The 24,832-nt window shown below is 44.1% G+C and overlaps 1 protein-coding gene across 3 annotated transcripts in view; it reads left to right on the top strand.

The window, feature by feature from the left end:
- HTR4 (5-hydroxytryptamine receptor 4) overlaps positions 1–24,832 on the top strand; it is a 101,218-nt gene that overhangs the window by 61,810 nt on the left and 14,576 nt on the right. The window contains exon 7 of one of the 3 annotated variants that reach the window (XM_010718918.4): positions 14,099–24,791. The exons of 1 other annotated variant lie outside the window; for it this stretch is intronic. In XM_010718918.4, the coding sequence (XP_010717220.1) occupies positions 14,099–14,159 (61 nt within the window). In that variant the 3' untranslated portion in view covers positions 14,160–24,791. One more of the 3 variants, XM_010718920.4, reaches the window with a different exon arrangement.

Genomic DNA, 24,832 nt, shown 5'->3' with positions numbered 1-24,832 from the left:
GATTAATTAGAGCTGGATCTGTCTGTACAATGGGCAAGAGTGGTAGAATTAAATATTCATTCAGCTGTGAAAGAAGAATTTTGCTTTCCTGTTTTTAAAATTTGCTTTCTGCAAGCATAGGAACTGCCAGAACATGTATTTTTGGCCCTTTGTATCCATCTATTTCACTTCTGATGTGTACTATCAATTGCAATTTAGGCAGGACACGTGCAAATAGTAAATTGAAATCTGCAGGTGTGGATGCTATCTGAAATTCATACCCTATTCACTTTTCAAAGGCTGAGATTGCAACTCACAAGTCATACGCAGAGGTTTGTTTCTTTGGTTGCAGCACAAATTGAGTAATATATAAATATGAATTTCTATTTATCTATGAGTATAAATATACAAATGAATTTGCAATTCACAGTTCTAAGAGGCTATGGTGTGAAATATTGTGCATGGAAAGGATTTGGGGATCTTTCTGGCTAACAAGCAAATAGGAGAATTTACAATGAGTTCTCAGCTAACATAATGCAAAAATAAGCAGAATAATTCACAGCAGTACATACAGCTTTCTGGACAACTCCAGCATGTGTTCAGGAGTCCTGTGCACCACCAGAGTGAAAACAAAATGCCATAATTATTTGAAAAATGCTGCTTCCTTTTTTAAACATATTGCTTGCATATCTTTTGTCGTGCACAGACATATGATTAAAGCAAAACAACAAGCTCATACCTTTGGGGATCATTAAACTCTTGTACTGCACAAGGGGATTGGAACCCAGCTCAGCAGTGCTTGAATTCTTGGATAACTCAAGTTCTGAAATTTTGTCACAGCAGAGAAGGTAAAGTAGATTTGAGCAATGATCAGAGCAGACAAACTCTGGAACGTCTGGGTCAAGCACGTCCCTTTGGTGTATTCCCCATTTCCGTCCAGACGTGCAATGTTCAGCACAGAGCAGTGTTGATCTCTTCTGGAAGAGCTATAGTGAGTGGTTTATTTACTCATTTTCCAGCACAAAGAGGCCTTCTCAGACAGGGCTGATGCCAATGTCATTTCTCCAAACTAAAGCAAATCCTGATTTTCCTTTTAGAAGGAGAAACAAGATAAGGGAGGAAGAAAAGCAGCGTGCAGCTTTGGGGACTGGAGTTTCATTGTCCTCATAAATACAGAATTAAATAGATAACCCAATCAACCCAAACTCATGGCAGCACTCTGAAGGTGCACAAGGCACAGGGAGAAGAGCACAGTAAATCACTGTGCAGCCAGCACTCAGTGCTAGAGCGTGACTGTGGAGCCTTATTGGCCCCTGTGGGGAATGTGAGTGATGGAGTTGGTAAATCTGAACAGGCGCTGCAATGCTTGGCTCCTCATTTTGCAGAACTGTAGCAGCTCCCTGGCTTGCGGCTGCACTGGAATAAAAATAAGTCCTCCTTGGCTGCAGGGAAGCACGGCTCAGGTGTGCTGTGCCCACTTTGCTCCTGCCCCACTGGGTCTGATGCAGGGCAGGTGTGTGCAGGGATTGTAGCACTGTGCTGCTGCTTCCAGTCTGTAAGGTGTTGGCAGGAGCTCTTCCTCCCTCCTCTCCCTTTCCTGGCCAGGAGCAGAGGAGACTCTGGTACAGAGGCTTGGGTGTTCAGATGGGTGGATGGGCTGACTGCGTAGCATTACTTCCAGAAGCAATGAGACAATTAATAAATTAAAGAGGCTGCCCTGAGTAGTCGTATAGGTCCTGGAGCCCTCATGCCTGCTGGGCTGCCAGTATAGAGTCTCCACTGCTGTGCTTACAGGTAAAGCACTGTCCTGCCTCCTCCTGTTCCTCTTATCTCTTATCCTTCCTTAGGCATTAAGGCAGCCACAGAGACCATGGAATTCCCGAGACAGAGCAAAGCAGTCAGGGTGGGACAGCCCTGTGCTGCGGCTGCTCCTGCACAGCCCAAGACGCTGCACTCTGGGCTCTGGCACCTGGACAGCCTGCAGACCACAGCCTGGAAGTGCAGCCCCTCCTCACTGCTCACCCACCTCTTCCCCAGCTCAGGGCCATCCCTTGATGTCAAAAAGGTGTGTTGAGCTTCAGCCGGGAATGAACACCTTCACTACCACCTTTCTCCACGGAACAGCGGTGGCTGCTGGAGGAAGGAGGGACAGCGGTGACAAGGAGCATGGATGGGATGAGCTCACTGCCTGCCCTGATGAAGCCCACAGAAAGCATACAGGAACAGCAGCGGGAGCCTGGGCCCAGCTCAGCCACTGCTACACCACGCTAAATATTTCTTTTTGCTCTCCTTCTCCCTTGCACGTGTACCCATGCTCATGGAAACAACTCATTGCATAAGCCAGTAGGAAGCAGTTTCTGGAGAGGAGGTGTTCACAGGCTGCTTCGGGAGGTGCTGCATCCTGGCTCTGTTTGCGCTGCTGGAAGCAGGAGGGTGCAACAGGAACCTGGGATCCGTCTCCTGGCTGCAGCAGATGGCCATGGCCAAGGAAGGGCCTCACTACTGCTTTGAAAGAAAAAAAGATAATTTATTTCAATACAAGCACAACTTTGCTTGGACAAACTTGCAAAGTCTGGCCCAGAGGTGAGAGGTAAAGGACTGGACTGAAACACAGGGTCTCCCAGCAGTGGTGCATGCAGCTTCAAAGCCAACTCCTTGTGTTGGCAGGGCACTGAGCTCCATCTAATTAGGTGAGTGGGTAAAACTCACTATTATTGGTTCTTCTAGGGCATCTGAACGTTGTAACTTCGGTTTTGTTTTTTCGCTCTTAAAGAGAAATAGGCAAGCAGTGTGTAGGCACATGGGATCACAGTCCACACTAGCAATTGGACAGATCAGTACAATGGGAAAGGCATTACAGCAAAGCTGTGGTGATAAAAGGACCAGCACAGTAGAAAGGTGCTATAAAGGAAGGGAAGAAGATTGCTTACCTGTATCAGAAGATTCTAGGTTTGCAGGGGAAAACTTCACCAAAGAGAGATCTCCAGAAAGAAATCCTTCCTCAGTGGCAGTCAGCCCTTAAATGAGGTCTAAGAGAGGTGCAGCCAGGCTGCAGCCCTTCTGGTCACGCAGCTGAATTGCCTTCACCTGTGCTCCCAGGGCTGACCGAGTCCTTTCCCCAGGTGCTCAACTGGTTGTTCAGGCTGTGACTCAACAGTTCCCATACACAAACAGAACCAGCAAGGGAACAAAATCCTGAAAAAAGTATTTGGATAAAAAAAACATGAATTACAAACATGTCTTCTCAGCTTATTTTGACCAAATTTCAAAGTGAAGTGGAAATGAATCTTTTGTGGCAGTTTTTGAACACAAAGGATGCAAGGCTTTGGCTTAAAACTGAATTTTTATTTTAGCACTAACTACACCATGAATGTCCTTCTGAAAGATTTTTTTCCCTTTACAGATATTGAACAGATTTTTCTGTAGATGTTCTGTGATTTTTTTCTTATCACTCAAGGATCATTTGGGGAAGAATTTCAATGGCAGGGTATTACTGCCCAAAGGTATACAGTTATTTACAGAAAATCATCATAGAATAATAGAATCACAGAATGGCTTAGGTTGGAGGAGATCTCAAAGATTATCTCATTCCAACCCCCCTGCCATGGGCAGGGTTGCCAGCCACCTGCCTGGGCTGCCCAGGATCCCATCCCACCTGGCCTTTAATGCCTTCAAAGATGGGGCATCCACAGCTTCTGTGGGCAGACGGTTCCAGCACCTCACTGCTCTCTGACTAAAACATTTCTTTCTAACATATAACCTAAATCTCCCCTCTTCTTGTTCAAAGCCATTTTCCCTTGTCCTGTCACTATCAGACTGTGTAAAAACTTGGTCCCCCCTCTGCTATAAGATTCCTTCAAGTACTGGAAGATCACAACGAGGTCTCTGGGGAGCCTTCTCTTCTCCAAGCTAAAGAAGCCCAACTCTCTCAACCTTTCTTCAAAGGGCTCCAGCCATCTGACCATCTTTGTGGCTCTTCTCTGGACCCAGTCCAACAGCTCCATGTCTTGTACTGAGGGCCCCAGGTATGGACCCAGTACTCCAGATGGAGACTCACAAGGGCAGAGCACAGGGGGACAATCCCCTCTCTCTCCCTGCTGCCTCCCCTCTGTTAATGCAACCCAGGGTACTTTTGGCCTTCCAGCTTTTACCCATCAGGACCCCCAAGTCCTTGTCTGCAGGGCTGCTCTCAAGGAGTTCCTTTCCCACTCTGTACTCATGTGCAACACTTGGCACTTGACCTTATTAAATTTCATTAGATTCTCACATTTCCACTTCTTGAGTGTGTCCAGGTCCCTCTGGATGGCATCCCTTCCTTCTGTTGTGTCATTAGCACCACTCAGCTTGGTGCCAGCAGCAATCTTGCTGAGGGTGCACCAAATCCCATTGTCAGTGTCACTGATAAAGATGCTGAAGAGCACCAATCCAGAATGGAACCCTGGGGAGCACCACTCATGACCGGCCTCCACCTGGACACAGAGTCATTGACAACAACCTTCTGGCTATGATCATCTAACCAATTCTTCATCCACTGAATAGTCCAGCTTTCAGATCCATCTCTCTTCAATTTGGAGATAAGGATGTGATGCAGGATCATGTCAAAGGCCATGAACAAGTCCGGGTACATGACATCAGTTGCCTTTGCTTTGTCCATTGATGCTGTCACTCCATCACAGAAGGCCACTAGTTGGTCAGGCATGCCTGCCCTTGGTGAAACCATAATCGGACCATTATGGCCAGAAATTCTGCCTGGCAGGAACTGCCTGGGAATTTTAATGGTCCAGCAATATGGGTCAGAGCTCTGACACAGTGCATCATCTTCACTAGAAGGTCATTAGCCACAAGATGGATCGTTGGGATTTGTACTGCCGTTTCCTTTATTGCTTCATTGTTTGCAGTTCCATGCTGGATTGCCATAGATCATTTTGGAGGCACACTGACACCAGCAGACGTTGCTGTGCTGGTGAGCAAGTACAGGCTCTGGAGTCTTAGGACGCCAGCTGTAATTTCTCCAGCTGTCACTTACTATTGGGAGCCAATAGACAAGAAATTCATGTTTGCAAAGTAAACAAAGAACATTCCCACTAAATTCTTTTTAGAAATTTTCTGACCAAAGGATTGAGACATCCCCCTGACATCTCCATCCCCCATCTTTTGCTTCCATGTAATTCCTATTTTAGACAGGAATTTTTAATTTTTGATGAAATACTGACTGGGTGCAGCTAATGTCTTTGCATGTATCCAGACTGGGATTTTGAGTTTTGTCCTTGTTGACAGGGATTTATTTTGCTTCACCTTAGCAAATTGATGCAAACATTATGTTTGTATGCAGGCAGACTACAGTGCTCCACTCTGCAGTGGCTGTAGGACCAGATAGGAACCTCTATAAGGAGTTCTGTCCTTAGGGATGCTCCAGTTCTCAACAGGAGGCACAGGAGAAATGAATGAACTTTTTCATCTAATAGAAATCTGTTGGTGGACTTCTCTTTAAAATGCAATAGTGACATTTTTGGTCAGCTGCAGGTGCCTGGGTGAGTTGTGCTGACATCTATGGGTGATGTTAGGCAGACCTTTTCATCAGGACCGTATGTCTGTGAGTACAGCATCAGGCGTGGCCAGAAGTATAACCCAGATAGTCCAAGTACTGAAGGAAAGTATCATAGGGTTGCCCAGGGTCTTTCTGCTCAGTACTGAGCTGTGGCAAGGAGAGGTACTCCATCCAAGATGTGATGTACTGTCATGGCATTTTTAATGAAATCCATAGAGGTGACGAAGACCAAAACATCAAGAACATTCAGTTCATTTTAACACATGCCCTGAGCTGATCCCACTGGGCAATGCCACCAAAGACTGGAAAGGGAGAAGCAGCATTTGAGCTAAGGAGTAATGCTGGCACAAAAAAAAAAGAAAAAAAAGATAGTAAGTGGCCAGGAATAAATTCAAGCATGGAATCAGAAAAAAGCTTCTGGCCATCATGGCACTGGTGTTTTGAAACAAGCTCTCCCTAAGACTAGTGGGGGAAAATGGCTGACTTTTAGCAAGTTGAAGCTTGATGAATATGCAAAAGTCGTATTGTTGTATGATATGATTGTGTCAGCAGCTGGGATCCCACAAAGCCCCGCTTTGCCCTTAATTCTGATCTTTGTGGAGACCAGAAGCAGTCCAAAGGCTCTTGGTGGTCCCCAATAGCCTCCATGGCCTCCAAATATGTTTCTTTATTTGTGTCTTTACTCTTATTTCCCCATTTATTTTTCAGGGTGGCTATCTGATAGTGTGTGTAAAACATACTGATGTATCGTCTCCTTCTGCCATTTAAATCCAGGCTGGGCAAAGTAGTTAAAGGTAGTATGGGAAGTGGACAATTTTCTACCAGGGAAGACTCAGACCAGGGGAATTAAGAGTACAGCATTCACTAGGTCTTATTCTTTGTTGATAGCATTAATATTTGTCAGGAGATAATCTGGTTTTCACTTGAATTTTATTAGATGCAATTCCAAAAAGGTATTCTATAAAAATATATGAGATCATTAGACTCAATAACAGATAAAAGAGTTCTGTAATTTCGAGGAGCTTTCTTGTAGTTTTTCATGAAGCTTTGCCAATATTTGCAATCAAACTTATGTTCAACTTCCTTGGCACGATTTTACAACTTGGCAGCAATCTTCCCTACAGTCACAGCACTCACAAACACTGACTGGCAGTGTGAAGGCTCACAAGCAGGACAAGGAGAGCTAAAAATACCTGGAGGAATGTGATAGCTCAAACAGGAGATACGGGCTGACCAGGAAATGCAGGGTGAGATTATGCAAGCTGTTATGCAGAGAACACGGGGATCTGGGAATTTGGCTGTTCAACAGCAGCAAAAGTTCACACTGTAACAATAAGAGAGTTGAAAACGTGGAGGAGTTGTTGTGTTTTGGTCAGTGCAGCATCAAAAGGCCTACAAGCCAAAAATGTCGTCTTCTCCTTCCTTTCCTCTCCTCCTCTTTTGAAGTAAGCTGCATTGATTTCTGTTTCTCCTGGCCTTTACACATCTGGGTGTGCACAGGGCATCTTGTGGCCCATGGCACACCAAGCTGTTCCAAGCAGCTGATATGCACCTGGTGCTTCTGCAGCACAGCCTGGAATCCGGACATGAGGAGAAGGAGCACAAAGGCCAAGAGCTGCAAGAGGAGGAGACCTCCAGCATGGCCTGGAAAATGAGGAGTGTGATTTGCACCACTATTTGAAGGCAGACACCTGGTGTGCAGCAGGATATTGCAGCTGGGAACAACAGTGGGAGTGCAGCGGTGTCAGGGCAGCATCCCTGCCAGGCTCAGCCCAGTGTTTGGGCTGTTTGGGCAGTTTCTGCAGCACAGCAGCCACCAGCATTGCAGTATTGCAGCACTGCAGCATGCAGTGCACCTCCAGCTTGTGTGGGGACCGGCTTATTTTTTTACTGTGGGTGTTTTCTAAAGTTATTGCTGAACCCTTTCTTTTTATTTGTAAATGTGATAGGCTTTTATTGAAGTTGGGCTATCCCCAGGGTAGGATGTCGAGACACTAATTTCTTCTCCCTCAGCTGTCATCTTTCAAGTGTGGGGAAAGGTTCTTCCTCCCACCTCTTCCCTGCTTTTTCTTTCCTAGAGATCTTTGCTAAATTTAAAAGCAGAATAGAGCTTGGATCTTTCTTGACAATTGAAAAAGATGGAAAAGGATGAAAGTGAAGGAGAAGGTGTGGTACAACCTCAACTCCCTGCATTGGCTCCCTTTGCTTTCTGTGGGCGGTGTGCGAGCCCATCACCCAGCCTTTGGTCCTCTCTGACCACTTAGCAGCCCCACCAGCTCCTGCCAGTCCCCACCAGCCCACCCCACTGTCCATACCAGTACAGACCAGCTCCTGCTGGTCATCCACTGATGACTGTGTTGGTAAGGCCTTCCTTCAGTCAAAACTTGCCTGTCTTGCCCATAAGTACACATATAGTGGGCTGAAGCCTGGTGCACAGCTCCAAAAATATCTCGGCAGAGAAAAAGGAGAACTTTTGATAACAGTAAAGCTTCTTGTAATTGTACAGAATGAAATCAAGAAATTTGTCTTGTTTCCTACAGAAGAGAAAGGGGATTAAGGTTTTAAAATACGACAGTTTCCTTCAATTTCAGTAAGGTAATCTCTTTCAATATGTCTGTATATTGGAAAAAGATTAGAACTATGATAAAACCCCTTTTGTTATTTGGCCTAATACAAGACTCAGGATCAAAAGTTCTGTTCTGCGTTGGTTTGTTGCTGGTAGGGAGACTGAGGGGTTGAAGGACACCTTGAGCTTGGAAGTGACTGAATGATCAACTAATTTTTGTCAATTTTTAATTGCATGGCTTGTGCTTTGGGTAACGAAGCCTATTCTTGTATCCTGGTGGGGTAGAATCCCCATTACTGCTTACTTTTTGGTGTGAGATTTACTTCTGTAATTTGTTGCCCTGATCTGTGCCCTTCTGAGGAGCGGCTGACTCCTGGCTCAGCAGCATGCAGTGATGGTGTGACCCACACAGAACATGGGGGTCCCTGGGAGAGCCCTTTCTGCAGGAAGCCATGAAAATAGCTGCTCCCTGGGCTGCTTGGGGAGCTGGGCTGCTCCTGACCTGCTCGTTCTTTCTGCCCATTACCAGCAGAACTTCCATGGCTCAGCCCCACTGCTCCGTAAAGCATTGCTTATTCTGTTTATCACCTATGAAAATGGAAAGTAATTTGGTTTAATTTGGAAGTTTGCAGCAACCCAGCTGTGAGCAGCCCCTGCAGTGCTGTCGGAGGACGGTGCTGGAGGGAAGGGTGAAAAGCAGCATGAAAAGCCAGCAGGGGAAAGAAGCCATGGGGATGGCCAGAAATGCTGCAGGTCAACGTCTCCTCTCTGTGCAATTACTGCTGGGTTTCACTTCACTGTCTCTCTTATTCAAATGGAAACTTTAAGTAACTTACATTACGTGTTGTCTTTTCCAATTAAACCTCTCTGGCCTTTCTCATGCATGACTGTTTCTTATTTCTCTCTGCTTTGCAAAGCCAGCTTGTGTAACAGACAGTGCATCCCCAGTTCTGGCTGTTGGCCTGGAGCAGGAATGCCATTTCCCAGGGGATGTGATGTGGGGGCTGTCCCCAGGGCCTCATCCCAGCCATGTCTCTCTGCTCTGGCCTCCACAGCTTTCTTCCAAGTTTCCTTTCCTCTCTACTGCAAGACAACACAAGGAATCAGCATGGGAGTGCATGGCAGGAGGGATGTGGGACTGTCTGCCTGGTGGACACACTTTATAAAGATGGGCTGGATTTCCACATCTTCCATCCTTACTGGTCTCCTGGGAGTAAAGCAAGCAGTTCCTTTCTGCATGAGGCTATGTGAATGGTTGTTTAAATTGGTTTGGAGGTCTCATTGAAGAAACCGAGCAAGATCTGTTTGGAGAAGCTCTAATCTGATTTCAGCTCAGTCCTTGCAGACAGGAAGTACAATTATAGGACTGCCTAATTTAATCCCAGCCCTGCTTCCTGAATCAGCAGCACGATGCTAGGGATCTATTCAGGTTTATACACCTAAAGCAGAACGATGCTGCTGAGAAATGAATTCTCACTCATGCAATGACATTTTGCTGACCCCAACAGCACTGCATCCTGTGTTGGGAACATAACTTTTCCGAGAGAGCAGTGGGTGCTGGGAGGGTGCGATGAGATGGACAGAGCTGTGTGCAGGGCTCTGCATGTTGCAGTGAGCAGCCTGCTGCCTGTTGCACTGGGCCCATCGACCACAAGAGGAGCTCAAGGAGGGTGTACAACTAATTTTGGTACCTGAACAAATCCTCCTTTGGATAGCAATTCACTGTCCACCTACTTCCCTTCTGTGTATCTCCCAGCTGAGACCTCTGCACAACTCTGCTGAATGCTGTGGACCAACTGTTTCCCACCTCTTCACATTTTGTCAGCCAAGATGTTCTTAGACAGAGAGCTCTGCATGCCATAGGGTTAGAAATGCTATATAAATCCAAGTAATTATTATTAGATTCTATTATTCATTGTAGCAGCAGTTATCTCTAAAATGCAGGGCTAATTGCTTAAGAGCATTTTAATATTAGGTTAACTTATTTATTTTTTTTTTCTTCAATTTTAAATAACCCTCTTCCTTTCTGATCAGTATACAGAAAGCTTTCCGAGCTTTTTGAAAAGGCTGTTCATTTACCTGAATGCCATAAGGATGCACATGGGGAATATTTCAGGATCCATCCCTCAGGCTCCCCTATCCCCTCCCAGCAAAGGATAAACATTGGCACAGTGAACAGTAACCAGAGGGCAGAGATCTTATGGACACGGAGAGTGTTATAAGCACATCTCCTTATCACTTGTAAAACATACTTTGCTTTCTCTGAATGGCACTGCTGTTTAACATCTTGGTTTTGAGATTTGTTTTCACTTTTGGCTGTGAACCTTGGTGAGCTTTTCCAATTTTTCTGACCATTATCTTTGGTTTGTAAATTTTGGCAGAAGGCAGCCTTAGCAAAAGGATGTACTTATAGCACAAAGTCTCCAGCAAAGCGTAGGTCTCCCAGATTGCCAACCCATCTAGATTTGCCCGCTGCAGCTAATGCCACTTGTGCCACTTCGTACACCTGGGACAGGGACAAGCCCTACTGCTCACAGACATTTTAGCCACCAATCTGGTATCCCAGTGACTCTCACCACACCTGCTGCGATTTGACTGCTTGTTGCCATTTTGCATCATTTATGAGCATTAGCTGCTGCCTACATTTCTGATTGCAGGGCAGTCACCAGACCCAGCCTGTCTGGTCCCAGTGCTTACCAGGTACAGGCAGCAGTTCCACCTGCTGTGAGCCTGTCTGCCGTGCTCACCCACCTGTGATTTCAGCTCTTAGCCAGCTGTGAGCATCTTTCCATCCTTAACTGCAGTTTCAGAACAGTACATTGGCCATTTCAAGTCTTTTGTTTTTATTTATTAGGCATGGCAGAGATTATTCTAGCTGCTAACATCTGCTGTTCAGTGTGCATTTGCATCTTGAATAGATGACCTGACATGTAAATTGATGCAGACGTGCCTTTGTTTTGTTTTAGTCATCAATAAAAACACAGTAATTTTTTTTTCTGTATGCTTTTGGGAGTGTACAGAGTCTTGCAAACACCAATATTACACACAGCTCAGTAAGTCTAATGCTGCATTAGCTGATGATTTCCAGTCCTTCCTTCTGAATTACTTTGCTCTTTGGCGAATGCAGGCTACCTTGGCATCACTATCATCCATTATCATCCATAAGATTTTTAAAATTCAGGTAGCTACATTTAGAATGTGGTTTTATAACTCATCTTTGTTCTTCCTGTTTTGCTGTGCTTTATGACAGCATCTTTATTAATGTGATTTATGCCTGGCTTATGATGCCTCCATTGTTCAGTATACTATTAATGGGGAATTTTTCTAAAGAGCTTTCTTTGAAGAGTGATTCTCCCTTTGAACCTATGTCTTCATTTAGTCCATTTAATCCTGATTAACTGACATTTTTCTTGCCTAAAAAGCTCATTAAACTACACATTGCCTTTCTCTTACTGGTGAGCTGTAGTCCTCTCCTTTGCAATGTATGAGCTCTTCAATATCTGAGGCTTTGTTCATACACTGCAGGGATAAACCTGGATAAATTTTCTTCCATGAATGTCAAGCCTTCTGAAATCCTAGAATCTGATGTCAAATTTCACTACAAGCCTTTGCATTTTGCGGGAAGTGTAATCCGAAGGGCATCCATCCCTTGGCTGAAACACATCACAGTTCCAAGAATATTAGTGATTTCATTGCTAGGTGCTTTTTAAGTTCTTTCCTCCATTTAAGTCTCTTTTTTTTTTCTTTCTTTTTTTTCTCCTCAGTTAACTCATTTATCAAAAATGTATGTCATTCTTGTAGTTTAAATTCTTGGCATCTACTACTGCAAGTCTACATAAGTAGCTAGTACAAAGAAAGCTAACTATCCCATTTGTTCAATTCATATTTGGGTTTAACCTTTACTCTTCTTTCAAAATCAAACGCTGTGAACTTCTGAAGAAATCACTGAAACACACAGAACATTATTAGCACATCCCATGACCAGGGTAATTAATTGCACTGTGAGATGTCAGAAGGAGGCAAGACAGACTGTAATCCTGGAGCAGCTGGAAGGAACTCCTCCAATAATTACTGTCGTCTTCTGCAAACTTGAATTCTTATAGACCAGAGATAGTGGGTGAGCAGCAGTAGCTGTACAGCTCCAGGTGTGCGCGGTGCAGCTTTGGTACGTGCAAAGCTCATCCCTTCCCCAGGTGGTGCTGGGGGCTGCTGCTGGGCCTGGCAGGAGGCATTTTTGTGCTTTGCCTAGATGTGATGTCACACCATGTGATGGGACATCCTCATCGAAGTATTATGGTATTCTGTAAACCTCACCTCTCTCAAAATGTCAGCAAAGGACAAAAATCCCCTTGGCCTTGAACTATCCCAAGGGTTTGGGACTTAGCAGCATTTTTTCCACCTCTGGAAAGATACACAACGGCTGCTCAAGTGCACAGATAACAGGAATATACTCTTTTTGAAGAAGGAAGCAAAGCAAACACCGTATGTGTTTATCACTTTGGAAGGAATGGAAGGATATCACATTGCTACCAGAAATGGAGCACAGCCAGATGTGATTATTTGTACCAGAGATTTAATGAAAAATCAAGAAACTGGTAGTGACTTACACTAGTAATATGTGTGAATAATCTTACCATTGATTGGTCTCTAAGCTGACTGGTAGTGTGCAGAAACAGAAACTGTTTATGTTAAAGTATTAAAGGCAGATATAATTTATTCAGTGAGATTCATGCCCTGTGGTGCTTTTTTTTTGATTTTATTGCACCACAGTTGCTATTTATTAGCAATGAAAGCACTTTATAACACTTTGATGCAACATTGAGACAAGAAGAGCACTAAACGACTACTTTGTAGGCAACAAAGCAGCTATGAATGGCACATCAAGAAGTGTTACCAAAGAGATCTTCAAAGAGCTCAGCTTCACATCACTGAAAACACAGTGCTGTCAGAACAGAAGATGGGAACATTTGTTCAGTTCTGTCCAGCAGGAGATGCACCCTCAACATCCCTCATAGACCCACTCAGCTGGGACAATCCATGAAGGAGCAAAGAACATGGGATACAAGAAAGGAGTGGGCATTTAAGTTGGGCTCCTTTTGCTATGGGAAATCAGCAGAGAAAGACAAGTTCCTCCGCAGGGGAAGCCAAGTACCAAAATGTCCAAAGCAGGGCTGTGTGGATGCCCCACCTCTGTGATCGAGTGCATCACGCAGCTGTACTGCGAAGCCTTCCCTCCAGAATCACAGAATGGAAAGGGTTGGAAGGGACCTCAAGGATCATGAATCTCCAACCTCTATTTTAAGTCAGCAGGAGGAGAATAAAATCCTGATCTCAACATCATATAACTGAATGTAAGAAGGTGGTATGATGCTCTCAAAATACTTGATGAACAGATGCAGAAGTTTAAGCATATTGTTGGGCTCAAAGGAAAAGGCTGTTATTAAAGGTGTTAAAAGAAAAGAAGTAAATGCAAAAAATAAGCCAGGCAGACTGCTCGTGCAAGTCTTTTCCTTCTCACAGTTAATCCTTTTCTAATTCTTTTCCTTGTCATTCAAGAGAGCTGTCAAGTGCATGGCTCCAAGCCTTCTACAGCCTATGAAACCTTCCTTGAATCTACAAAATAACATGTATTTCCTGACTTGCTCTATCCTTTTCTGCTTGGCAAATAGAGTTTCTACCACACGCTCCTGTTCCTGAACGTACAGCTTTATTGAACAGGTTTTGGTTTTGATAACTGTTACAGAATGAGGCCTAGATCTGCACTTCCCAGAGAAGCAAAGGCTATAGCTGATGCTTACATTTTTAAATAAGTATATGAAAACAAAAACAAAAAAATACCTTCCCCTTCTTTTCTGCTCAGGTTCTTGTGTTTGTCTCTATAATGCCATGAACTTGTGGCATTATTTGTCCCCTCCACAGCCAGGAAGGGGTGTGCAGGTTCATTCATTCAACTGCTGCTGAATTTCCAGTACTTGCTCCCCTCAATTTCCCTGAACTCCTTTTAGGATGGGTGCTGGAGGATCAGGGTACCCTACCCTGCTCCTGATGAATTGTGTCAGAGGATGATCTACCAGGGGAGGGACGGCTCTGTAGCAGATAAGGCTGTGTGCAGCCACGGATGGGCAGCTGGACGTGGTCTGGCAGCAAAACACACCCCTGGGTCAGGAGGACAGAAGGTTCAACTCATGTCCACGGATGAAGAAACTAGAAGAATATCAAGGAGAAATAATGAAGTGACCTCTGTATATGCTGTATTGAGTTCTGATGTGCCCAGAACAGGAATGTGAAAAAACAAATCAGAAAATTCAAGGAAAGCAAAGCACACAACGTAATGAAATATTTGAAAGCTTACCTTAAGCTTAAGTGAGCTTAAGTGAGAAATTAAAGAATGATCTTACTAGAAGCTGGTCTTTAATCATAGCTTACAAATAACATTCTTCTGTGTAATGTGCAGTGAAAAGTGGATCCTGTGACTGCAAGTTGAAACTAGAATATTTGTACTGAAAATAAGGCATGCATTTCTAACATTAACTATAGGCACTAGAGAAAATTATCAGCTGCTTTGTGGTTTTTCTTTCTATTTATATCTTATGAAAAAAGATTAGATCTCCTTCCTTCTTCCTCCTTCTACCTCCTACCCCCAAAAAGCCATCAAGAAATCCCAAATACTCCATCTAAACAGTAATAAAAAAACTTGGTTGGAATTTTTAGCAAGACCTTGTGTTGTAGGCAGATGATAGATGCTTTCATACCTAGGTCAGGCCAAGTCAAAAGAACAGTGGCTTCCAAGTCTACATCAGTGACCAAGGTCTACCTGTAAATCTCTGAGCATATGTCCAGTGGGGAAAGCTACAAAAAAATCAATCAAATTGAATACAATTTCTATTTATGAGAAGGTCTAAGAAACTCTCAACTTTCTGCATCAGAACTGCTGTTGTTGATATGTGGAAAGTGTTCTCCCTTTGTGCTTTATCAAGCTTTCGTCAGAAAGTCAGGGGAAAAATGGAAGACTAGGAATGGGAATTACAGTAACTAAGTGCTTGAAGAGGCACTGATAATTCTCTGCTACTTCAGAGAACCAGTGAGAAACCAGTAGTACCTTGTTCACAGCCAACAGCAGTATATTTTCAAAGTTAGTACTGGGTGTTGGCTAATGGCCAGGTGTAGTTATAACTTCACTAAAAATTAAATAGTAACTACCATATTCCTGCACTGCAGTGTGACAAAAATCAAGGAGCTCGACAATTACTCCCCCGTCTGTACTTAGAACACAGACCAACATTTCCAGCATACTAAAGCTGTCAGCTGGCTCGAGGATCACCAGCCAGGAATCCACGGCAAATCCACATTCCTCCATAGATCTAACTTCCTATGGTGAACATGTGAGTTATTGTGGCTGGAAATTAAAGGACCCAAATACTACCCTCTAGGCTTCTTATAATGAGGTATGGGTGGCTTCCACAAAAGAAGACCATCAAATGAAATGTGCCGGTGCTCTTCCTGAAATCAGCAGAAGACATTACATTGCAACCAAACCTCTCCCTAGAGCACTGCTAGTGAGCTGTCAGAATGTGTGCTCAGCTGAGCACAGCTAAAAGTAGATCAAAGAGGGTATTCTCAAGGAGCTGAAAATGCTGAAGGATTCCCAGTGAGGAATATGGAAGAAAATGAACTCACCTGATGTTTCATACAGTTATAAGTCAGAAACTGCTACCATAAAGACAGGTTTCCCTTTCATTAGAAGATCTGGGAACATAGCTTTAGCTCTGACACTATTAAAGGTAATTTCTTGGTGTTTTAATGCCAGGCTAGGTAGAGAGCATTTCCCTATTAACTGTTTTTTTTTTTTTTCCCCCTTTCTCCCTTTACTACCTCTTCTCTCCTCTCTGCACTAAGTGTCTGTTCCTCTGTCTCCAAGCTCCTCCTGCTGTTCTGCAGTAGATCAGTTCCCATCTAGCCATGACCATGCTCTCTAAGATTTGTGGTGTAGAAGCAGATACTCCGGGCACATGGGGATGTTTCTCCAGGACACTGAGGGTTCCAGCTGCAGAGTGCTGTGGAGCAGCAGTGCTGCGTTTAGATGCTGGTTCTCACTGTGTCGCAGGAGGATCCCACCATAAGTACCACATAAAACATGTCAAGACAGAGGGCAGTAATGAGCTGGTATTAATTTCATGTTGGCATTGCACAGCACCATATATCACATAGCACACTGAGAACAGAACAGCTCTTTATGACCCTTTGCTAGAGCAAGCCCCAACCATACATAAAACATGGGATATTTAACAATTCCAAGAGCTTAGATATAGCTATGAGAGTTTCTCAAACAGCTATGAAAGACTAATGACACCAGTGCCTTTAAGTCAGTCATACCTTCTGGCTGCTGGTAAGTATCCTCTTTCATCAGATGAGGTGTGTGCTTCCATTTGGATTCCCTTCACAGAGGAATGGCCCTGGGGCCAAGTACTTCAAAACATAGCTCCAATTAGCTGAAAATTAATCAGGAGGTACTGTGAAATTGGCTTTCTGCTGGAAACAGAGGTAGGAAAAGGAGAAGAACTCATTTCAGGACCAAGAAAACCCTGGAGGTCATGAGGACCTCCTTATCTTGAAACTGGGATGGCAAGTCACAAAAGCTGGTATGTGACCAGCCTCCTCCATCAGGAGTCACACACTGTGTGGCCCCTCAATGTCACACAGCCACAACGCCTCTGTGTTACTGATTGCTGTCAGCTTGTTTTCTCTGCATTGAGCTGGCGAAGCCACAGACACTGGGGAGACTTCACCTCCCAGTACCAAAAAACCCACAGTTATCTCAAGACATTTGTGGCAGACAATGAATTTCCCTCCTTTGCCCCTTCAAAGATTTTATTTATTCCCTATTAGGACACTCACATATTGGAGAAAGACAGCAGATTCCAACAGTTGCTTTAAGAGTGCAGAGTTCGAAGTGGAGGAAGCAGTTTCAGGTTCCACCATCTGCTGTTTCCCACACCCAGGTCTCCTGAGTAGGCTGCAGTACACACAGGATCAGACTGCAATCTGCTCCCTGCATTGGTACCCAACTTGCTTCTGAATTTCTGTGCTGCAGAATTCCAAGCCTCTGGTGGGGAACTGGCATCATCCCCTCAAAGGTCAAAAGAAAAAAGAAATCCCTCAGGAACAAGGGAAAATGTCTTTGGAAAGCAATTAGTAGAAATCATGTGAGGTGCTAATTTAAAGTGAGACTGCCATGAAATATTCTTCAGATCCAGAGAGAAGCTCCCATGCTGAACAGGAAGGGATAGCTGAGCACAGTAATGGAAAAGAAGACGAACATTAATAACTTCCATCATCCTCTTATCCCTTACTGAAACTTGAAGGGTTAGAAGGAGAATTCAGAGTATTCCAGAGCCTGTAAGACTATGCCCTGGATTCATGCCCAAGTACAAGATATTTGGATTGGATGTAAAGAAAATGTGGTGAGACGCTGGCATAGGTTGCCCAGAGAGGTTGTGGATACCTCATCCTTGGAGACACTCAAGGTTGGACTGGACAGTGCTGTGAGCACCTGATGGAGCTGTAGGTGTCCCTGTTCATTGTAGGTGACTTGGACTAGATGGCCTTTAAAGGTCACTTGCAACTCAAATGACTCTATCATACTTGCATTCAGGGACTTAAGGGGATTTGAATGCTTATACCAAGACGGCTGAGCAGACATTTCTCAAGTCCATCAGATAGTTGTGCTCCATCTTGGCTGCAGTTTTTCCAAAAAGCTCAGCTCAAAAGAGTAAGCAAAAGAGAAAGGTAATCTACCTGCTGCTCCCTCTGCCTTACAGTGAAATAATTAACTCTGCCTGGGACAGCCCAAGCTTGCTGAGGGGCTGCCAAGACCTGCGACTGGCCAACACTTCCTGTGTTGCTTCCATAGCTGCAGTGTGGCAGTAGGACAGAGTGTCAGTTTGAAGTTGCAGAAGCAGTAAGAGAAATGACAGCTTTCAAAGGAAAAAAAGAAAAAAGGAAATACAATTGCTCTTTTTTTTTTTTGCCATATTAGTACCAGTGAGGAACAACTTTACTGCGATCTGTGCCAAAACAGAGCAGAGTGCAGAACCATCTCTGCAAAACTTGCTCCTTCTAACCATCACGTTCCCTTCCCTTTGCCAGTCACAGAGGAAAGTCTTGATTTTCCATTATACAGTCAGTGATATCTGTGCAAAACAGTTATGAAACCTCCCCAGCCTGGTCTGGTGGGCTTTCATGCTTTGCTGGTCAAAGTCAAAAATACCTCACTGGAGAATAGGACAACAGAGAAAGTAACTCCGTTTTGGGAAGCAAGAAGGAGCAAGAACAAAGCAAGCAGAACTCTGTTGTCATAAGCCAGCTCACATATGTGTAAATCAGCAGAATCCATTGCCTTCTGTACATCCCTGCCTGGCTCTGCACCCACGGCCTTGACCCATGGCTTGGCAGGCTCCTTCACAAGACTGCTGCTGTCCTTGGTGTGAGGTGCACAGAGCCCTATTTCACAATTTCACATTGATAAAGCCTATCCTTATTTATCACAGCCTTTGAAAGTCCGCACCACTTTGGTTAGGGCCTGCAAAGAAAAGCATGCATGCTGCCAGAGCAGTTTCTGAACCAAATGATTCATTCGGAAGCAAATTTACCATTCCAAAACATGGAATTGTGATGAACTGAGAAACCTGACTGACTGCTGTTATGGCATTCATTATTGGTGCTGTGGTTTGGTGATGCCTCCCTGTTCATCATGGGCTGCTCCATTTCTTTTGTAAAGGACTTTGCCTGGGAAAGATAATTAGAGGTTCATTAGGCAGAAAGTTCACATGCACTCAAGAACAGATAGCATTGAGGCTAAAGGTTATCCTACAGTTAATTTGCAGAAGTAGGCAATCTGTCTGATCCTAGCTGGGGGGCAGACACGCAAAATGGCAAATTGTTTTCTTTTCCATTTCTAACATTTTGAAACATTCAATTTTGATTTGAAATCTAGTTTATCACTTATTCACTTTAAAATAAGATTTCAAACTTAACTTGCTTTGAAAAGGTTGAAATGAAGCGTTCTGAAAATATGACATTCTTGGGGAGAGGAAACAGAGAAGTTTGATGTGGAACATGACAAACAAACAAAAACAACAAAACAATTCATCTTCTGCAAAATGGGATTTTCTACTGAAAATCTCCCAGCCTGTCTTCAAGGCTGGTTGTGCTCCAGAGATTCATAGCCCCTTGTCCAAGGGAGTCACTTTGTGAATCCAGCAGGGAGCTGGAGCATCCTGGCACCTTGAACCTGCTCTAAAAGATTTTGGTACATGTATGCTGCTGTTAAACAAACAAAACCAACCCAACCCAAACAAACCCAATCCAACTCAAACCAAACTAACTAAAACCAAAACAAACAACAGCAAACACACAAAAGAACCCAAACACAACAACTTTTACCAGCTCATTAGAGCAGGAAGCTCCACTTTCTGGGGTCATCAAAGGGAGATGGTCAAAGGGAGAAATTTTCCAACAAATTCACTAAGCCATTGCTGAGCATTCATGGTTGCCTACAGAGACAGAGCAACAAAAATGCACAGTTTCACCCTTTGGTCCCTTAAACAGTTCTGCGTGAAGCTTTAACAGCATATGTTTCCTGAAATACTAAATAAAGCAGATCCAAGGCCTAAAAAATCTTGTAGTCAAAAAGGAAGACTGAGCTCTGGAAGGGTGAGAGTGTGGAAATTGAGGGCCAGAAGCTGTCTGGGGCAGAGGGGTGATGTGGGATGTGTCCCAGAGCGGGGCTGGAGCTGTCACATCCCACCTGGCTGCCCTGGAGGATGGAGACAGCGCCCAGGAGGCTGCTCCAACCCATGAGCTCCCTGGGGCTGTATCATGGCCAGGTGGGGCCTTCCTCACATACCACAGGCAGGGCATCAGTGCCAAGGAGCAGGAAAGGCTTCTTTTTGTCTTGCTCCCTACTTTCACGAGGCCTTAGGGTGATGACGATAATATCTGATGGCAGTTACGGTTGTAGTCACACAGCAGTTGTCTTGGAAGGTGTCTCAGCAGCACAAATGAGAATCAGTATCATTTTCCAAAGCACAAATCTTTCAATTTTAAAGACTGCTCTCAATGAGCAAGTGGAAATATCCAGCCAAAAACTGGCTTCCAGCCGAAAAGGGCGATAATAACTATCAAGGTGGCAGGTATTTCTCAACCCAAACCGCACCTCCACTCTCATTTAATCCACCTTCTGAGGCAGGAGTGGGACAATGGAGCAGGTGGAAGAGCAGGGCTGGGACCGCCCTGTGCTGAGCCTCCAGGGAGCAGAGCCACGGCCGTGGTGCAGATGGCAGCGCCATTTTCAGAGCTATAAACAGGCTCATTGTCATAGCTCTTTGAATGGTACTGCCATATGTACCGGAAAAACAGCATCTATGCTTGGGAGGGCTTGGGGCCAGCTGGATTTTCTCCCCATTTGGATGAAGCTGATTCCTGAAGTATGAATGAAAGCTGCGCACTGCCTGGGAGTAATTCCCTCTTGAAGCTTGTTTTTGAGTCTCCGAAGATCATCATGTACTGCTCTGTCTCCTAGCAGCAAAACTCATGTGTCCTGCGTGTGGAAGGGCTGCTGATGCATCTAAACCACCCTGCTCAGTTCAAGAAGCAGTGCTGAACATTCATGGAAATTTGGGTAGAAGATCAGTCAGGCTCTGTGTGCTTTTCTTCAGCGTGTGCTGCAATGAGTGTTTGACTGTGTCTATCTGGGGCAGGAAGACAATACTCATCACCCCGTTGCAGTTCCCACTGTGCACTTCCAGTTGTGTTGCTGAGGGAGCAGCCAGTGCAGCACAGGAAGATGATCATGGCAGAAAGCTGCACAGATGGAAACCATGCTGTGGGAGTCAGACCCTGACCCCAGAGCTGGGACGCAGCAGGGCAGCTCTCAGGGAGACACTTCTGGAACAAGAGCAGCTCGTGAGTTTGTCTGGGTGTTGGCCAGGACTTCAGCTGATGGAAGCCAGATATCTTCATTAAATATTTACTTGATTTCTGCTTCAGAAGAACCTACAGAGCCATGCAGTGCGTTTCTGATTCTGTGCAGTATCAGCAATAGATTATGATGGCTGACGAGTCCAGGCACTTGTGATAAACTCACAGCTTAATTAGCCATCCATTTAGAGACATATTCTAGGAACTAATTAATTCTTTCAGTTTCTGGATTAAACCATTGCATAAAGCATCCCTTCAAACAGAGAACATTATACGTTACGCTACTGTAATTAAATAAAGAGTTAACTGAGCTTGAGAGATGCCCACAACACTTAATGAGGATTAATTAAGCAACATGATTTACAGCTGGAGAAGATGAAACTGAGCATTTCCAAGCTGGCAAGGCAAAGCAGCTGTGGCTGCTGAATTCATGGAGGCACACATGGGGAATGTGCCTCAGCAGGAGCTCTGCTATAGCAATCTCACTGACCAAGTTTGTCTATCATAGATTCATTAAGTTTGGAAAAAAACAGTAAGATTACCAGGTCCAACAGTCAATCCATCACCACCATACCACTAAGCCATGTCCCTCAGTGCCACATCCACCCTTTGCTGAAAACTTCCCATGGCAGTGACTCATTTAGTAAGGTTGCATTCAGCCCTTGCAGTGCACCCAACTGTTTGGCTGAACACATACCTCACTATTTTCCTGCTAGGAGGTAAGACCTTAGCAGCAGGAGGCTTGAAGGGCAGATAAAGCACAGCCAAAATTCATACAGGTTTTCCTCTAGTAGCCTTCTCTGAGACAGCCACTAAATTAGCCTGTTATTAATTTCTCGGATCTTTTCATCTGATGGCAACACAGTTTATCTGTGTAACAGCATCACTACACTCCAGGCACACCAACTATAGGAAATGGTTGGCTGGTATTGGTCTTCTTTGGCCTGGTGAGTACAAATAGTTCAAGTGATCAGTGTCATCAGTTCTCACCTCAAGAGATAAATCCTATGTTGGCTCTCCCGTAAACCAAAAGAAAGAAGCTCGGTTAATATAGGCTAGATTAAGAAAAGAAAAATCAAGTGAGAGATTTTTTTTTTTTATTTAAAGAACCATGGGATCCTTGTCCTGAAACGCCATTTGGCCTATGATATCATCTGTGCCTCAGCCATGATGCAGCCCATGTGCTCAGTGCATGCCCATGCCCCAGCTAAAATCTGCAGCTATTTCTTGGGCATCCCTATATTTTTTTCTCATATTTTCATTCTGCAGTCCTAATGCCTATACAATAGATTACCTGAATAGATGGACTCTCTCCGTATTTTGTTTCCCAGGCACGGCAGTCTCATTTTTTGAGAACAGCTGCTTCCTTCATCCATACATCCTCCTGAGTCAGGTGGCTCATGTCCCTCTGTGCCAGTGTTGTGGTTTTGTGGCTGTGAACACACAGAAATCCTGATAAATTTGGGAATTCCCACAGAAATTGAGCAGCCATATATTACCAAGTTTTGTAGCCTTCAGACTGCTGTTAATCACTGTGAGATTTTTTTCACTCACTCCAAAGCTGTAAAGCTCAGCGAGAAAACAACTCTGCATCAATATAGACAGCTGAAATAACTTCAGTGTTGGTAACTAAACTGCTTTTCTGGATGTATACCAGATGCCAGCAGTCCATCTGGAGCCAACAAAAATCTTAAGTTTCCCTGCTGTGAATGGCTGAGGGATTGACTCTGTCCTCCCCAGATAACTCTGGTCTCAGCCATTGGTTTTAAGACAGCTCGGTTCTGGATAGAAGACAGCACCGCAATTTAGAGACCCAGAAGTAAATAATTGGGTTCTCTCACTTATGAACAACGTGCGATGAGAAGCACAAGCAAAGGGCTTAGTGTGTAAAATCCAGCTCCAGTGAAATCAGTCTTTGCTCTAGAATAAATAATTCACTTTTAAAAACAATTAGTGGTGTCAGACCATTCTAAGAAGCAGCAGAAATGCAAGCTAAAGATTTAGGATGAGTGCTAATAAAATTATAAAGAAAAATGTCTGCAAAATACAGCGCATCTCTTATTATTTCTATTATACAGGCTACGTCACGTTCACATTTTTATAGAAACTGAGATGAGTTTACATAAAAAGGGAAAATCCTGTGTATTGTACCAGTATGTAATGCAGGTGAGTGATATTTTGCTAGATAATTGGGCAAATTAAACCTTGGATTAGCCTCAGGGTGACGCAGAGAACCATATGTACAAAACTGGGCTGATTTCTTAAGAGGATGAACAGGCACTTGCTGCAGTTGAACCAAAGTCAGTTACACTGGAAGCCTGCTGGCTAAGATGCAATTTTCTGTTCCATTTGCTACGTATATCATTGCTTCATTTTTCCTCAAGAATGGGAACAAACATAAATCTGAGCAACGTTTATTTTTCTAAGGCAAAGGCTAAGGCAGGGATTTATAGAACACATTACATCCTCTGAAGCGGAAAATACAGAGGCCCAGAAGCAAACAAGGAAGAGGATATCACAACCTTCAGAAGTTGGAACTTGTTTGTTTACTTTTGCACTGTAAATTGGAAGGTGCTCTATAAGGCCATGGATGGGCAGGGGGTGATGGCTTGGTGAGCCCTTGGGCAGCAGCAGACCAACAGGCTACAGAGGGCAGAGCTCGGGCAGCTCAGCATTACCTTCAGTGAAACATGGCCAGAACACGGGCAGAACCCACCCCCTAACACAGACCTGTCCAATATAAGGTCTTCGGTTCGTGCTGAAGGACCTAAAACTGCACAAACTGAGGAAAAGCACACATGGGGTTTTGCTGATATAATGTCTGGTTTGGCTTTACACTGTAAGTATTCTTTGTTTAAATAAGAAACTGGAATTTCTTGTGCTGGAGAAACTCCAAAGAAATCTCTTAAGTAGACTATGAGCAATTCTCATGTAGATAGAAGGGTAATTGTAGGTAGACCAAAGGGATGCTTTGCATCTGACCTTGGTGGGTTGCCCACTGTTCTTTCCTGGCTGCTGTGTTTGGGCTTTTACATGCTTCTTTCTAGACTACTTCTGCTACAGAGAGTGCTTGTATCAGCATTAAGAAGTAACCAGGCTTTGACTTTAGACTTCTCTGTCCTACCTGAAGTAAATCAGTTCATTCTAATCTGTCCGATATTTAAAGTATGTAATGAATATTGCCACAACACAACTGACAAATGTATTTATTATCTGTCTTGACAGACAGCATTCACGTTTAGGTACCACATTCTGTTGTGGTGGTTCTGTCATTTGCAAATATAATTATGACAAGTGAATCTCATGCCAATGAAAATGTGTGTGCTACAGACCCAGCAAACAACATGCTCCTGAGGGACTCTTGACCTAGTGGTCCAGAGACTGAATATTCATAATGTATTTCTGGGTTATTTTCTGCCAGCATTTCACTTTATGCCAAACAGAATAAATGACTAGTTTCACCTGAAGACTAATTTCTCCTTCTTGTATTTCTGCAATAAAGCTGCAAACTCAATCATGTCAGCAGGGGAAGGATTATGACTTTCCCAGTGATTCCTGTGTGTGTCTCTCCCAGCTGGTCACCAGGTACTTTGTGCTGGTTACATCCCCCCATGACCATGATCAATATATTGATCAATACAGCTCTGAATTTTATATTACAGTCCACAAGGAATTTGTGTAAAAAAGGATTTCAAAAGGGATTGCCCAGAGTTCTTTTGTTTATGAAATCCACCAGAAAATAAATCTCTGTAACTCTGAAT

The sequence above is a fragment of the Meleagris gallopavo genome, chromosome 15 (assembly GCF_905368555.1).
Source record: "Meleagris gallopavo chromosome 15, MGAL_WU_HG_1.1, whole genome shotgun sequence".
Lineage (NCBI taxonomy): Eukaryota > Metazoa > Chordata > Aves > Galliformes > Phasianidae > Meleagris > Meleagris gallopavo.
The sequence above is the reverse complement of the archived record's forward strand: the minus strand, read 5'-3'. Positions and strand labels throughout refer to the sequence as shown.